The sequence below is a fragment of the Platichthys flesus genome, chromosome 12 (assembly GCF_949316205.1).
Source record: "Platichthys flesus chromosome 12, fPlaFle2.1, whole genome shotgun sequence".
NCBI classification, from domain to species: Eukaryota; Metazoa; Chordata; class Actinopteri; order Pleuronectiformes; family Pleuronectidae; genus Platichthys; species Platichthys flesus.
In genome coordinates, this window is record NC_084956.1 from 16,051,048 (window position 1) to 16,067,799 (window position 16,752).

The window sequence follows — 16,752 nt, forward strand, 5'->3', positions numbered from 1 at the left end:
TTTCTTATTATTTAATATAATTATACTTCATGGGCTGTATTATAAGGTGTTACCACATCATTTATGTTGCAGAAATTGTGTGTCTGTTAACACACTAAACTATAAAAGCAAAGTTTTTTTGATTGTCTGGAATAGACAGAAGATGAATTAAAAGTTAAAAAAGTCATAGTAATGTTTAGTTTTGATGGCGGTTTTAAAAATGCATACCAAGGCCTTAACTTGCTGACCTTGGTGTCACTCTGACACGACGAGCATTGCACCCACAGGTTTTTCTGTTCGTTTTTTTGCCTGTGGCCACTGTTTAAAGAGCGTCGCCCTTTGGACTGTTGGGTAATGTGTCCTGTCTTCTGTCCGTTGTGTCTCCCTGTCAGATTGAGTCCATGATGTTGAAGCTGCAGAGACTCCAGCAGAAGGCTATTTTGGATGATGACTATGACGCAGGTGAACTAAGACTCTGAGCTGAGCATCTGGTTTAATAAGTAGGTCATTTCAGATGATGACATGCTGTAGCTGGGGATGGATTGAACAGCACTAATATCTCCCATGTTTTCCATTTCTTTAATTTTTTTTATATTTCTTACACATTCATTGCTTTACTTTCATTCCCAAACAAGAACATTTATTATATCTATATTATATATATGGTATCTTACATGTTTTAACAGAGGATGAACTGATAATCAACTGTTGCATTGATATAAAAGCTGTAGCAGCCTTATCCTGAGGTTTCACTCTTGATATGAGTCTCTGATTCATTTACGATTGACCTTTGTGTTTAAGATGTGGGAGGAAGTCCTTTGCTTTTATTGGGTTTCTTACTAACTGATTAAGAGTTGGATTAAAACTAAAATGTTTGATAAAAGCATGTGAGGGCAGAAGTCCGAGGATTATGTAGCAAAGAAGAAATAAGTTGTTGTTCACTGGTTCATAAAACACATACCACATGGAACTTACTGCAGACTTTAGTGACATTCAATGAAACTTCCCATGGAAAAAATAACTAACCAGAAGGTTTTGATTTCATTTTCTATTTAGGTCAAATTTTTGCATTTAGGGTATTTCCATTATTCTCCGAACTACATCATTATTTTGATGCTTTATTAGCTGAGTCGTATTAAGCTGAAGGGTTGAATAGTCTGATCTCTCTTCTCTCGCTGTGTGACTGTATTTAAAAGGGTAAAACTCCTCAGTCAGCCAGTTAAAACTCAACCTCAGAAACCAGTGAACATTGCAGAGAGCAGGTAAAGCTGAACCAAACCTTTATTTATTTATTAGAAAAACCTTGAGGCTTCTTGAGCTTTGTGGACCCTGATTCATGTTTCATCCTTCACTCTTATTTGATGATTTAACTCGGACGACCAGAGGGGAAAGACCCAGCTACTCCTCAAACCAAACAAATTTAATCTGGACTCTTTTTTCATCAATGTCCGGGAGCAACCACATTCATTTAAAATTCTGCTTGACCCACTTTTTTCCATTAGTTGGCCAGAGGAAAGTTTATTTTCAAAACAAGATTATATTCTGCCCCATTTCTCGGCCCTTGAGACCGGAATAAATACGAACATCTGCTGTCGAGTTCCTCTCAAGACCTTGAACTATTTTGGCACGGTGATTCTATTTGGGTCAGTTTGTCTTGTCAGGTGTTTTCTGTTTGTCTGTTGATACTCTACATCACAACCCCCCCTCTGACATTTTGAACTGTATCAGAGAGGTTCAGCTATTTCCCACCATCGTTGATTTAAATTTCAGTCAGCAGGATGCCTGAAAAACACAAGAACCGATTTCCATGAAATACACTGAGACAGTTGATCAGATTGTCTTTCTGATCATTATCTGGATGTTTAACCCCGGATCATTAAAACTTTTACCAGGAAACCACAAGAGACGGTTCATTCATTCCAAACAGGGTCTAAAGACATGAAGTATCCAAAATGAACAATCTCTTGTCTGCTTATTCTCTGTAAATCCTTCCAGTTATAGGTAATTAGGTTATTGAAAAAGGAATGATGTGTAGTCATGTAATTACAGTGAACGCAGACCACTAATTTGCGCTCTCCACAGCAGTACCTCCAGTACATGGAGATCCTGAAACTTCTACATCAGCTTTTTGTCTTGCACGTGATGCTGCTGCATGTTGATCGGATTTATTTGTGTTTGTGTGAATCTGCAGCCGAGCGATTTGGGAAAAAACTGGAGGAGCTGTGCAGTGAGCGAGGAGCTCTGCAGCTGGGTTTACCGTCCAGACAAACCAGCGTGGCTCTGTTCCTTGAGCGGCTCAGACAGGTGGTGCACAGCGCCCTCCAGAGGGCAGACTGCAGCCAGCGCAGGTCAGTGACGCAGGCAGCAGTGATTCAGTGATGCCTCCATAGTGCACACACAACTCACACTGGACCCACTCAGAGAAAATGAGCATTATTGTCGGATTGATGATGTTAAAACTTAGATGTTGATATTTGAGTGTGATATTATGAACACATTTTATTTTAATACTTGTGGAGATTAACTAAGAACATATACTGAGGCACAAACACTCCATTACAATTCAGAATAAAATATTGTTCTTATTACTCACCTGTATTTATTTGATTATTTTATTTAGATTCTGGGAAGTAGGATACTTTACAAGAGACTCTGCAGATTCAGATTAACGAATATATTATAATCTGTTAACATAGGTTAAGATACAATTTCAATGACCCTAACAAAGAAATTCAAAAGCTGCCATGCTTATTCTGGCACTCTAAGTGTATTTTGATTCCAGGTCTTTTGTATTTTTTTCACAAGAAAAATATATGACGCCATCTTCTACCAAGTGATGATATTTCCAGCAAAGTGAATTATACAATGAAAATGTGTTTTAGATCTATTTGTCTATTTCTGTAATTTTATCAAAATCGAATTACACGGGCATTGCAGTACTGAAGTCGACATGTTAGCTCTAGTTAAAATTGGTATTTTCTGAGCTTTAAGAGGTTAAACTGAGTTTATTTTCCCGCATTGTTACGGGGCGGAGAGGGAGGGGATTTCAAAAATAGCCCCTGTAGCAGGAAGGGAATCAGGTGGGGTCCCTCCAGAGGGTATCCTGAACAAATGTAAGCTCAAACAGTAAAGCTGTGTTAATGTGTTTCCTCTCCATACCTCTATCTCACTTTTTAAGACTATTAAATGGCAACGGTACCAGAGGGGCCCTGAAATATGGATGAAAGGTGTGGAAATAACAGTTTAGAAAAAAAACTCCAGAGACTGTATTTTTGTTGTACGTCGGCAGGGAGGGTGCCGGGCCGGACGGGGGGGAACGGTGTGACTCATCCCAGGGTCCCCTGCTTCAAAGAGATCGTCTGATCCGAGAGAAACGGATGGTGGAGGTAAATTCAGCTCACGTTATATCACACCAGCAGACGATGGTTATTGCATTTCCTTCCTCACACATGAAAAGTTACTGACATTTCTAAAAAAGTCAGAGTTGCCAATGGCTTTACAGTGAAGTGGCTAATTTCATTATTAATACTCATAAAACAAATCTTTTATTGCTACAAAATAATACAGATTAATCATAATTTATATAATAATTTGTCACTTCTTCAGTTTCTGCTCGTAGATATGCGCTAAATGTCTAAATGATGATACCAATTGGTAATTCATCTACTGTGATTTATTATGATCTTAATTAGCTTCATACATATCATACAAATAAATGAGATCTTTGATCCCTGTGCAGGAGGAGATGGCCGAGCTGCAGCAGAGGCTGGCGGAGCTGAGGGACCGCAGTCGATGTGTGGAGCAGCAGATCCAGCAGGAGGAGCAGCAGGTGGAGGCTGAGGAGCTGGAGGGCTCCGTGCTGAGGGGCTGCACCGAGGCTCAGCTCCGCGACATGAGCCGAACTCTGCAGGACCTCGTCACATCCGAAAACCGCCTGCAGATTTCTGTCTCCCTGCCACCGTCCACACTAAGGTCAGTGTCAAAGATGTGTTGAATAATTTACCAGCGTTTTCCCCGTGGATGGTTTGTTATAGACTTGATTACATGCTAGCTGTATAATTTCTCTTGGTGAAGATATACAAGCACACACCAAGTTCCGTTGTGTAATGAAAATGTCCATTAGCATGATTGCATGACACATTTTCTGATTCGGTTTTGTCGGTTTCTGTCATTATTTCTGAAATATTATGTGCACCATAAAAAAACACCAGACTTTTAAACCACACAGCTGGATTTCTGGAAATGAACGCTTACCATTTTTATGTGACCAGTGAATGAAGACAGTTAAATCCCAGTGAAGAAACTAACACACTAAACTCAAATCTCTATAAATATATGTCACTTATTCTATGTGTGCTCTTGATCTACACAGTCCAGCATAGCTGAGAAAATGTGCAAATGTATGTAGAATATTGAAATTTGTCCTGGAGCCTTCTGTGAAGAAACATGTTCACACTTTAAACATTTGCATTTCACACCTTTGTGTGATGTTGTATCACTGGAGTCAAACTGGCCTGAACACTTCCCCACTGGGACAACATTTTATCAGGCCACCGCATGCATGACCTTCACTCACTGGCAATTTTATCTGTTAAAGGCTGCATATACCTCTGATGTATTGCTTGTAATATATATTGTAGAATTATTTATCATATGCAATATGCATCACAGGAAACACAAAATAACCCTGGTACATGCTCATAGTCTGGGTCAGGGACATCTTGACTGTCCCTGTTGCATCTCAGTCATGTGTTCTTCCGGGTCATCTTTATCAGAGAACAGAATTAACCTTTGACCTCTACCGAGGAGGTTATGTTTTTGTCTGTGTTTGTTTGTTTGTCTGGTTGTCAGCAAGATTACACAAAAACTACAATGAAACCTGGGGGAAGGATCGGACATGGATCTCGGGTTGAACCCATAGAATTCTGGTGCTGACCGGATCAGGGATGCTGGATCCATCAATTTTATCCTCGCTCTCTTTAATAACGCAAGACAGGATGATTTTCCACATATTCAATGTGGATTTCTGGATCTTAATGAAAAACATTGGAGATCTTGAGGACTGGTATCCATGAGTTTGTGCAATGGGGTTCAGATCCAAATCTAGATTTAGATCAAAGTGAATTTAAATGTTTGTCTCATGAGGGGACTGCTGGGCCTTGGTGGATGTGTATACTCTACTGATTGCAATTCTTGTTTGTATATTTAACACGTGCAGTTTTCTGCTATATATATATATTCAACATCAAGAATCAGGTTTGCATAAGCCATATTCATTCACCCACTATCATGAAGTGCACAGCTGCAATAGTTCCTGCAGTACCACTCTACACCAATTGGTGCTGCTAGAGAGCTGTGAGAAATTGGTGATGACACTATATCAGTGGGCAATCGGAACTTGATCTTCCTCCCAGTGTCATGTCACGTATTTCCTTATCATTAAATGAGCTCTTTTTTTGGAAGAGGACGTGTCAGTGCAGACGATCTGTTTCACTGAATAATCAGTTATCCTCTGATAAACACAGTGGTATCCTAAATTTTACTTTCATTCTCAATATATCATACAGAAGAAAGTTTAACTGAGCCACGTAATATATATATGGTGTTATCACAATCCAGAAATAGTGAAAATTACACACACTTTTGGAGGTTGGGTAGAGTGCAAATGCAACTCTGATGGATGCTGGCTTCATTATACTGTAGTTTATTTTTAGACAAACGTGCCTCCCTATTGAATGTAATGTGATTTATACGACTTAAAGAGGAACGATTTGTTTATTTGCAGAATCAGAGAGGGCGCATGGAGGAGCCTCACTCCTCTGCTCCCCTGTGCCCTCGATCCTCTTCTCTTACACCTGCCTGAACCTGCTTTGAATTTTAATGGTTTTTCTCTCAGATGCAAATGATTACTTTGCATCACCTCCCACGAAGTTAATAGCCTGCGAGGGTGCACCGTGGAAAGCCTCTCTGTCTTGCCACTCGTTAGGAAGACATGTGAATTGTACTTATCGCTCTCTCGGTGGCGTGACCCACCATCACTGGCATAATTTGATATCTGGAATATTCTCACCCCGACTGGAACGCATTTATTCTGGCTGCTGATTGAAACTGCGACCTCAGATTGGATATTCAGCCGCCGAGCATCTTCAGGCGGCTTGCTTGGGGGTCATCGTCATGATTGTGCTGCAGCTCTCTTTCCAAATACCACAGGGGTTTTTTCTCTCTCGTATCAAGGTGCATTTTCTTGTAGTTACCAGTGGAAAGAAATTCTCACTTTCAGGAGGAGCTGAAACAGGTGTCGAACACTGATGTTCAGAGCCAACGTTCTACTCTGACTTACCTCCAACATCCCCTTGAATAACATGAAAAGGGCAGACAGATTTTTATGATGTGAGACAACTGGGACTGTCTCAAGGTGACTGTGTTGTGCTTAATGGATTTTATGCTCTTTCCCCCCCTCATCTATGAATTGATTTATGTCTCTGTCAACAAATAATGTGACCTTAATGGTTTGTCCTGTTTGCATGTTTACATTAGCGTGATTACACCTGAGCGGAACAATTCATCAACAGAGTTAAATCTAATGAGCCAGTCAATGAAAACAAATGAAATGGTATCTTCTATTTTTCTTATCACGGACGCTGCTGTAGAGGTTATAATTATTATAGGAATAATGACGCCTTTAGATTTAAATTGAATTTCATCAAACTGAAGCTGTGACTATGGAGCAAATCATCTTCACAACCTCCATGTATAACGCATACATCTCCAGGTATTTATATAAATAAATACCTGGTGATACCTGGAGATGTATATTACATATGTGGGAATGAGAAAAAAAGAAAAGACACAGAAAATATATAAAATTCAAAAGAAATTCAGATGAGTTAATTTTTCTTCTCAAAGACTTTCTCCAAATATCTGGCTAATATATAAGTTTCATATTTAGACGACCAACTCAATCACTGCACATCAGGCAGACGTGTTTGGCCGGATCCACTTTTCTCCTCTTAATTACCGTATCGTCCATTTTTCACACGCAAAGGTAAAATACCCGATCTCAGCTGAGCACACAAGGATCTTTACTTTTTTTTTTACCATCGTACATCCCTTTTGGGGAAACATAGCTTCTCTTAACCAACAAATGTTGATCTTTTTTATTGTAAATAAACCAAAAACATTTTATATTGAGAAATTGAATTGAACAGTTTAATTCATCATTATTTAATTGACAGAATTAACCAGCTCCTCTGCTCTGATTCGCCGTCAGTGTTCACTGACCAATCAGTGTTCGCTGAGTTAAGTGGACGGTGAACACTGTTTATTTTGCCTCTGAGCCACAAACACGACTTCAAATGAATAACATTGTTTCTCTGTATCAGCTGTGCATCTGCTTGATGAGTAAATAAACAAGTGTTTGCCATATCCATTTAAAAGATGATGTTAAATCAATGCTGCGTTTCTGCTGCCCTCAAGTGGCCAAAGATCAGTTATTTTAGTTTATTTTGCTGCAGAGACCATTATCGTCAAATCTATCATCATCATCTGACTCAGTTTGTTTTAGTGTCTTTTTGCTAATTGTTTTGGATGTCTGAGCTGCAGCAAAAGGTTGGCATTATAGGTTTTTAGAAGTTCAAGCAATTGCAAAAGAATAATGATGTTAAAAGTAAAAGTCCGGTCTTTCAATGGAAATAAAAAAACGAATTTGTTGCTATGGCTGCAAGGATATTCTACTCTCATCCACTGGACTAGATTTATTTTTCCTGTATAACACTTGTATAACAGACTCAGTATTTCCTGATGTGTGTATTTAGCAGCCAGATGGAACTGAATCATTTTCTGTCTATTTTCATTTTTTTGCAGGCTGCAGGAGCAGGAGCAGGCATTGAATCTGTCCATCAAGGAAGCCACAGCCAAAGTAAGCCACTGCTCCTCTGACCCAATTTACCTCACAACAGCTCAGCCTCGCCTCAGGATGCCAGCAATGATTGGAAGTGTTTGAATATCAAAGGAGTAGTCAGTCAGAACAGACAGGACGTGTTGTGTGCCAGCTGCATTGTGTTAAATGGGCCAGAGAAATGTTAAAGTTTGAATTCACGGGCTGTTTTCTGTTTGACAAAAGCCAGTGAACTCTCCACAGTTGTCGGCAGAAGATTTAATTTGGAATAAATCCTCCATAAAATTCTCAGTAAACAATACAACCTTTTTCTCCCTGCAACTTTCAAGAGAAACAAGTAATGTTTTGAATTTGGTGGGTTTTCTGTGCATCCCATGTGTGAACTGCTTAGTGTGTTTTATTTTGTAAATGTGCAGTGTCTCTGGAGGTTTCTTTTGCTTCTCAGGGTTCTGCTTTTCCCCTCTGTATACGTTCTGTAGACCTCTTCTGCAGAAGCAGAGGTGAGAGGTGCTGCTTTAAGAACAAACAGTGTTGGTGAGAGAGAGAGAGAGAGAGAGAGAGAGAGAGAGAGAGAGAGAGAGAGAGAGAGAGAGAGAGAGAGAGAGAGAGAGAGAGAAGAGAGAGAGGGCACAGGGCTCTGGGAACACATTTTTACTGTTACTGTGATCTTTAGAAACCAAGCATCAAATGTTTGACTCAGGCTACGACTGCAGTTCAGAGGAATATTGAGGCTTTGTGTCTGAATATGTATGACTTTGTATATGGTTATCAGAATATAAAGATATACATACATATATAAATATTAAGGCTTTATATGAGCATAAGGATTATATGAATATATTAATATATATGTGTATATATAGACATATCCTTAATTGCACAGACACTTTTACCACAGTCCTAAGTTTGTCCAATGTTCAGTTGAAATGAAACTCTGCTGCTAAATGAGATATCCACCATGTGGAAAATGGAACACCTCCTGTGACAAAACGATCGCTGCCATGAAAGCAACTTTTCGGTTTCTCTATTGACTTTTTCAAAACCGACAAATGGACGGATGTTTTGAAATCAAATCACCTCATGTCAGGATTTCTGCAGTTTGAAAAGCAGCTTCGAGTCCATGTGCCGTGTGAAATAAAAATTATGCAAGGCTGTTGGAGAGAACCGTTGTCTGTATTTCTGGGGAAGAAAACTCCCTGGAGATGTTCTGCCTCAGAAATATCAACCTATTTGACAGCCTTTTCAAAGTGTTGCACAAAACTGTGTCAGATTCGACAAGAATATGCGTCAGATATTCAAGCTGCACAGCCCTTTGAACGGTGACAATAGTTCCTCAAAGAGGGAAGCTCATCATGGGGATTGTATCTGGCCGCAGTTCAAAGTGAATACATTAGAAAGACGAGAGGTGTTAAGGGCAGGGGGAGGGCAGATGGGGCCAGACAGGTTGTATCTGAAGCCATCCACCCCTCTGTGAAAGCTGCAGATCTGAGGTGCTGCCTCCCCATCAGGACTGTGACATTCAGGGCCTTTTTCCCCGCTGACATTCTAATAGCTTCCTTTATGGAGATTTCACATTTCCCTGTCTGTCCGCTCGAGAAGGAGACACTCTTTTTCTTTGTAAAGGTTATCGACAAGGTAACACGTTGACGTTGATGCTCTGGTGCGTATTCAACGCAGGGCCAGGAGGACAGAAATGAATCTGTAAGGTCTTGTAAGAAATAAAATGAAAGCAGAATTGAAGATGAGCAATGCTTCCTGTGGGATCCATGTGTCTGCAAAGGTTTTTTTAGTTACCATCATCCCCTCCCTTTCTCCCTCTGTCCCTCCCTCCCTCCCTCTGTCTCCCTCCTCTGCCTCTTTTCCTCCCTCTTTTCCCCAGGTGGTCATGAGTCAGAGGCTGGGAAGCAGCCTAAGGAGGAAAGTCAGTGAGACTGAAACTCAGCTTTTGGCTCTGCATGAAGCCAAACTGGCGGCCATCTCAGGTAAATCCCCGCTCGACCACACCCAAGTACAGCCCTGCACAGAGTTCACGTCTTTTTATTTACCTCATTGACTTGGACTTGGATCCATTAGCCTCGCTTAATTATGCCATTATGCCATCAAGGTGCCCATTATTGGACAGTGTAAGTTTTAATGTCCTGCTGTGGTGCGCTGGTGCAGGTAATGACTTCAGCAGTGCCAAGGAGCTGAAGGCTGAGATGAAGGCGGTGTACCAGGAGCGCGATCGTCTGGAGGCCCTGACCAAGAGGCTGCACAGCCTCAGCTCAGGGAGCAGCCAGGACCTGGCCAGGATGAAGGAGCAGAGGCAGCAGCTCAGGCAGGAGCTGGAGCAGAGGGAGGCCCTGCACGGTGAGTCACAGAGGCCAGTCTGTATCAAGATCACATGGAAAGATCAAACTTGACTGCAGAGTGAAATAGGAAAGAACTTACAGCAGCAGATCATCCTCATCAATGCAGTGAAGAGTCTTTCAAGGCTACATCCACATTACGTTTTGTTTGGAATATGGTGTTTTCAAACGAATGCAAACTCTGTCCACATGAGCGTTTGGCTCCGTATCAGTTTTGCTGCCTGTCCATACTAACACGCCTGAAAATGCAAGTCACATGACCAATCGGCTGCACTGGGCATGCGCGTCCTGAAGCACTTGGTTGTTGGTTTCAGAGTTGTCAAAAATTGCTTTAATAATAACTTGTCACCTACATACAGTATGTTGACAGTTTTATCATTTCAAAATGCAGGATATAACTGTACGACAGCTTAATACACAAGGTCAAGAACAAGGTCAACATCACTTGTAATGGATCATCCACGTAGCGTTATACACTGGCAGCCGAGGCTGATGCAGGTTGTTTTCTTCCCGAGGGAGATCATGTGATAGGAGCCTAATGAACAACAATACCCAATCCCAATCTGTAAGCGTCTACATCGTCATTTCCAAACATCTCTTTTCTGCCTGTCCAGACTAAATATATATATATATATATGTATATATATATGTTGTATTTTTTTAAAAGCTACCCCTTTTTCTTTGAATCCACCTCTTTTTTAAATATCAACCCAAACTGCTCTTTGAAAGAGAAGTTCAGTCTCGATGCTGCACGCAGGGAGGACATCAATGGACGATGCCTTTTCTCCCAAACGAAGCAGAAGTGATCTGCTGTCAGCGGGGACTTGGCATCAAATGATTTGCCAGCAGGATTGGCAGCTGTTAAGAGGAGGGGGTGGAGGGGCTGGTGGTGGTGTGCAGGGGAAATGAGCTTTAGATTGTGTGAAGTAGCCAATTACCTCCAAGCCACTCAGTGCAGACATGGTGTATCAGCGCGCACACACACACACACACACACACACACACACACACACACACACACACACACACACACACACGGGGAGATCTTAATACCGCTCAAAGAGGGGGGGCTTGCTTTTTAGAGTTGGATGTGGGGAGGGGGTTTGTCCTCCTGGCGCTAGCAGAGAGATAAATGGATTTTGACGGCACCACCTGCAGTGCTACTCTCTCTAGTCCATCAGTCACACGGGTATTTCTAAAAAGATGAATAAAAAAGGTCACTTCACTCTCTGAGGCTCTGAGTCAGGGGTGTGGAGCGGTGACGTGACGTTGGCTGGGTCAGGTCGTGGGGGTCTGGAGATGAGCGCTCTGGATCAGGGGCGATCGCTGCAAATCCAAGCAATGCAATCAGCCATCTAGCATACACTTTGTCATAAAGGCCTGTGGCTGCACTCTCACTATCAGCCATTGTCTTGTCTGGAATGCACCATCTGCTGCCACTAGGGGGCACCCTTTCATTGATGCAAACAGGGTGAATTTCATTGAGTGTTATGCTAATGCATGCACTTTTGTTCATGTCATTTCCATGATTTCATATTATTGTTGCAGAAATCAATTCTTTTCACTCGCAAAACCAAGTATGTTTCTTTTCCTTCCACTCGTTTGCATGAAACTCAGTCACCTGCCGGATTCCTGCTCCTGAGGCACCGTCCTGAACACCGTGACAACCGGGGACAACATTAATCTCCTCCCTGACAACCAGCAAAGACACATTCAAGTTCACGTCTCTTCCCTGAACACACACTGAGTGCCTCACGCACAGTAACGCAGCTCTCAAGGACGCGTAGGCTGGGAAAACCAGCGGCACGCGAACCTTCCTGTTAAACAAAGGAAAAGGGGGGGGAGTCAGGTGGGCAACGCATCACAAATGTGGGAAGAGACGGCAAGTTAATGATTGGTTGTGTGTGGCGTGCCTAAATGCTCAAGTGGGGGCACACAATATGGCAGCATGGGCGCGATTTCACTATGTGTTGCTGACACCAAGCAAGGGGCTCATTAAGCTGTCATGCTTTTTGGTAATAAGGGGCTGGCACAAGCTCGCTGGAACCTGATAGCCCACAAACAGAACATTACCATTTCTGTAGCTGGAGGGGATTAGAAATTACTGTCTACTTCAAAGTCAAGATGGCCAATCCGTTCGGATTCTGAGGCGGCGTTTCTAGCACATGATGAGGACACTGGCGACATCTTTAAACAAGAAATCATAATTCCTGTTCATGAACAACTGCTGTCATGGTGTAGAGCTTTACAGCAACGCACCGGGCAGATATACCATGACAGAACCTCCATACGTTTACACAGCTTTTGCTTGTTGAGCATCTCCGCCCTCTGGTTGTGTGGGGCGTTTTTGGCCTGGGAGCCATTATGTGCCTAATTGCCACATGGCAAGAGCACTGATGAATACCAAAGCCATTAAAGCCGCTGGTCTGATTCCCTGCTGAGAGTATAATTCTGTCCCCAGGGGAGATCTGGAGTAAGACTAAATTTACCAATAAATAATTGAGGAGCTGAGTAAGATGCGTAAGTGACCCCCAGGAGTGAGGACGTTCGAGTGTGGCAGCAGTGTAAGTGTGTGTGGGTGTGTGTGTGTGTGTCTCTCTTGATTCATCCACGTATTCTTTTATGCTGCTGTTAGTATGCAGAATGCCACGTATGCTGTAGTAGGCAGGTCACTGGGCTCTCACTGATGAAGACAGTAAATTGTTCGGCTCCAACACGTTTAATTAGTCTTCATTTTTATGTCTTTTTGCTCGATCTCCAGCAACACCCTTTCTTCACACAGCTCCCGCTCCAGATTCACCTCCGTGCAGGTCATGCAGCCCGTCCAGGTCAATCTCCACCATGCGCACCTGTCCAACAAATCAAGTGCACATCAAAATACCGTCACTCTGCATTATTAGACAAATGCTGTTTCCTCTTAATGGAGTGCCAGCGGTGAAGGCGAGGACGTTTATGATTTATTCATGGCGCTGCCTCTCTCACGGTGCTTCTGTTGAGGACCTGATGGAACGTATGACAGCTCTTCTCCTAAAGAGCGCCTGAATGATTGAGAGCGGTGTGGTGGTTAAGTGGACCCGGGAGGAGTTTTTTCCTCCTGGCTTTTGTCTCTGAAGTTTTGCCAGTTTCAATTTTTTCGGTGTGATGTCATTCCATTGTGACTGTAAGTAGAATCACAGCGTCCGTACTCAGAAGAATGACCACCAAAACAAAGGAAGTCGAGGGAGGAATCACTGCAGGAGCTGCCGTCATTGCTTCACTCAATGGCTTGTCTTTGAATCTGCACCACACAGACGAAAGTGAGGTAGAGCAGTTTCAGAAATTTCACCGTTTTCCCAGAGAATAATTTGTGGATCTTGATGAAAAGTCACATTTAGGAAACTGATTATGAGTGTGTGTAATTTGGTGCAGTTTGAATTTAAAGGACTGAGAACTCCTCTAGTTTAGAATGGCAACAATCACAGAGAATTATTTGGTTCTTTTGACAATTTAGAAAAATCATTTAATTTACTTGATTAAAACAGAGTTTCTGAAATAAGATGATTTTAATTCTCTCTTATAGAGCAGGTCAAAGGTCTTCAGGGCCTGATTTTGATATATGAATGAGTGTGTGAAACTGAGCAGCTTGATTGAATTTTCCTGCCACTCTAGTCATCAGCAAGCTGTGGCATGCTAACCTTAGATTGCATTGTGCGTTTTAGAGTCCCAGATTTTGGGCGAGTTCCTCTGTTGTTGGGCCTCCCACCAAGTCTTATTCTGCAGCCCACAGCAAAAAGAAGTTTGGAGTCTCTTTTAAACCCTTGGCTTTGAGTTATAAGGACAGTGAGCGTGTCCAACTTCTCAGTCAGATGGATTCAGCACCCTGAACTGAAACATATACCCACACCTCGCACAGCTTTGGAACAGAGCACATTTTTTTTGTAAAATGATTCCTTTTGTTATGCGTTCGTGCACAGCCCCACGATATGTTCCACAGTGCCGGCTGTGGTCGGCGAGTTTTAACTCTGTGCTTTGTGATCCTTCTTCCTTAAAGCCCCGTGCGTTATTGAATGTCTGTGTAAGAGATCAGCCTGTCCCTCTTCCTCCATTAGCCGTGTTGCTGGGCTGCTCTCAGGTTCAGATTCAGCCATACGTTGTGAGTTTCCTGCATATGCTGACAATGTGTTTGTGCTACCTGCTGTGCAGCCGCACTCAAACAGCCCGAGCAGAGCTTAAACACATTAATCACAGTCAGTGCCTTAAACTCAATTACAAAGACACACAATTTCTCTTCTGCCTTATTATGTGCAGGCTTTTAAAACAGGCATACCGGCGCTGCTGCGTTAGCACGGAGCCGCCTCTAATTTGTTTGACAAAATGGAGGCCTCACAGATGTTGGCGGCTTTTATTGTTGCAACGCAGTGAAAAAAATTACTGCATTATTCACTTTCATTTAGAGAGTTGTTTAAATGCTTATAATGCAGCAGCGACTCCAAACACCTTGTCGTCGTTAACTTCTACAGGCTCATTAAAGCCCATAACTTCATCATCGCAAATTGTGCATCGGCGTGCAAGATGGTATCTCTGCTCCATTTGCCTTATCCGTCTACATCACTGACTCTAATCATTAGATTCATCTTTGTTTTTTATAAACTCTACGTCTTTATCGCTGAAGTAATTATTTCTTCATTAGACTAATGAATGAGTGTTTTGACCTGCGTGGAGCAAACGGCCTCCGTGCAACATCCAGTCGTTCTCATCATCTTTCAATGGTGTCCCAGTTCTGTTTGTATTGTGAGTGAGTGGCCCTCTTCGATTTTGGCCGGGGTCTTTGGCAACAATCAGCAATGGTTAGCGCCCGCTGGGATCACTGGTGTGAGGGGAGGCTGAGCTCATGAATTTTCCAGCGTGGCCTCTGTGAATTCCTTTGTGAGGTTCCTTAAACACTGAATCCACTGCCGCTTGTATTAGGGGCGAGCAGGGTGTCTCTCTCTTCTTTATGTATTTTTTTTTAGTAGCAGTTTTATGGACATGGCTTGCCAATGACAGCCGCCTCCCGCAGACTATACAGGAAGTGATAATATCTCCCAGTGCTCGGGTTCCACTCAGCGCAGGAGGAGGCTCTGCCGCTTGATGTCTTGTCCCACTCTATAAAGAAAAGATTATTTTCATCTGTCACGCTCGGAAAGAGGCTCGCTAGTTCTTGCCACCGGTTGGCATGACGACAGGATGGCACTCTACTCGGCGTGTAACAGCGTCAGCGTCGGAGGAAATATCAAGTTAACGGTTGAGACCCTCACGCCTGCATCTCCCATCTTCATCTGCCTTTCCTGTTGACTCTTTCCATTCATCACAATAAGTGATTTCCAAATCTGGCTCTCGCTGTTGTTGGAGCCGGAGCCTACTTTGTCTTCTCGCATCTGTACATGCTCTGCGCCATCCAAAGTCAGTCTTAATGCCCCCATGTATTATTCAGTGGCTATCTCCTTGCACGCTTCTTAACGCAGCCAGCATGAATGGAAGTTGACGCGGGAGACTCTTGTCAGGTAGGATAGGATCTCACACAGCAATTAGAGGGCTGGTAAGTGAGCTGTCTGGTCCACGAACACTAGATCCGCTCAGCAGATATTTGATAGCTACTCCCGCGGCCTCAGTCTTCCCTCTGATTGAGCAAATTTGGCCACAAAGAAGATGACTCGCCGGCGAGATTTCACTTTCTGTGACATGCACATGCAAGCGCTAGAAATAGCCCGCCTATCTCCAAAGTCATTATCTCATTTCTGCACCAAAGTGTGGACGGGAATACATGTGTGTATGCATGAGTGTGGTGTTCATTTTACTCATGTTGTGGCGACCCAAATCTGTTTACATAGCCACATTATGGGGACGTGTCATTAAACTTTAAGGTGAAGACATTTAAGGTCAGGGTAAGTTTTGACTTAGGGAAGTAGTCATGGTTAAGTAGTGTCGAGAAGTATGAATGTCTATGTAATGTCCTCTGAAGTCCTGGAGATATAAGCGTGTGTGTGTGTGTCTGTCCGTGTGTGTAACATTTTCCTTTACTTCCCACTGTGCCAGCCCCCATCCTGTCTCATCTCGGAGCCGAAGCTGTCTAATAACCACCATCAAGACAATGATACAAATTATATTTCAAACCTCTGTGTGATTCAGAACAGCCAATTAGGTGACTTTCTCTCTCTGTCAGCCAGAATCAATGTGAGCGGGCTAAATGGCCTTACACAAGAGTAGCTTCCAAAACATTTTTTTGGGCTCATGTCTCCTACAAATGAAGCAATTTCTACACATTATAATATTTGGGGGGATAGTATTTACTCTATTAAAGTAATAGTTAGATTTTTTGTTAAATACCCTTATTCTGATTTGATGAGATGCTTGATATTGATTGCTTAGGTCCATTCCCTCTGAGAGTAACTGTAAGGCTGTCGTTGGATACATCTGCGTGACATGAAAAGAGATTTACAATGACGACAATCACATTGCGAAATCAACATTTTAGATCCAGAGGGAATGACACTCTGGCTAGCACAGGTT

At 42.5% G+C, this 16,752-nt stretch overlaps 1 protein-coding gene across 3 annotated transcripts in view; it reads left to right on the plus strand.

Annotated features, from left to right (window-relative positions):
* The window catches only part of disc1 (DISC1 scaffold protein), a 43,083-nt gene that overhangs the window by 5,643 nt on the left and 20,688 nt on the right, over positions 1 to 16,752 (plus strand). For all 3 annotated transcript variants that reach the window (XR_009923923.1, XM_062400892.1, XM_062400891.1), the window contains exons 3-9: positions 372 to 441; positions 2,171 to 2,327; positions 3,269 to 3,365; positions 3,719 to 3,951; positions 7,843 to 7,897; positions 9,756 to 9,858; positions 10,037 to 10,225. Coding sequence is in view for 2 of the 3 variants with exons in the window: in XM_062400892.1 (XP_062256876.1) it covers positions 372 to 441; positions 2,171 to 2,327; positions 3,269 to 3,365; positions 3,719 to 3,951; positions 7,843 to 7,897; positions 9,756 to 9,858; positions 10,037 to 10,225 (904 nt within the window). In the remaining variant the exon portion in view is untranslated. The remainder of the gene's footprint in view (positions 1 to 371; positions 442 to 2,170; positions 2,328 to 3,268; positions 3,366 to 3,718; positions 3,952 to 7,842; positions 7,898 to 9,755; positions 9,859 to 10,036; positions 10,226 to 16,752) is intronic.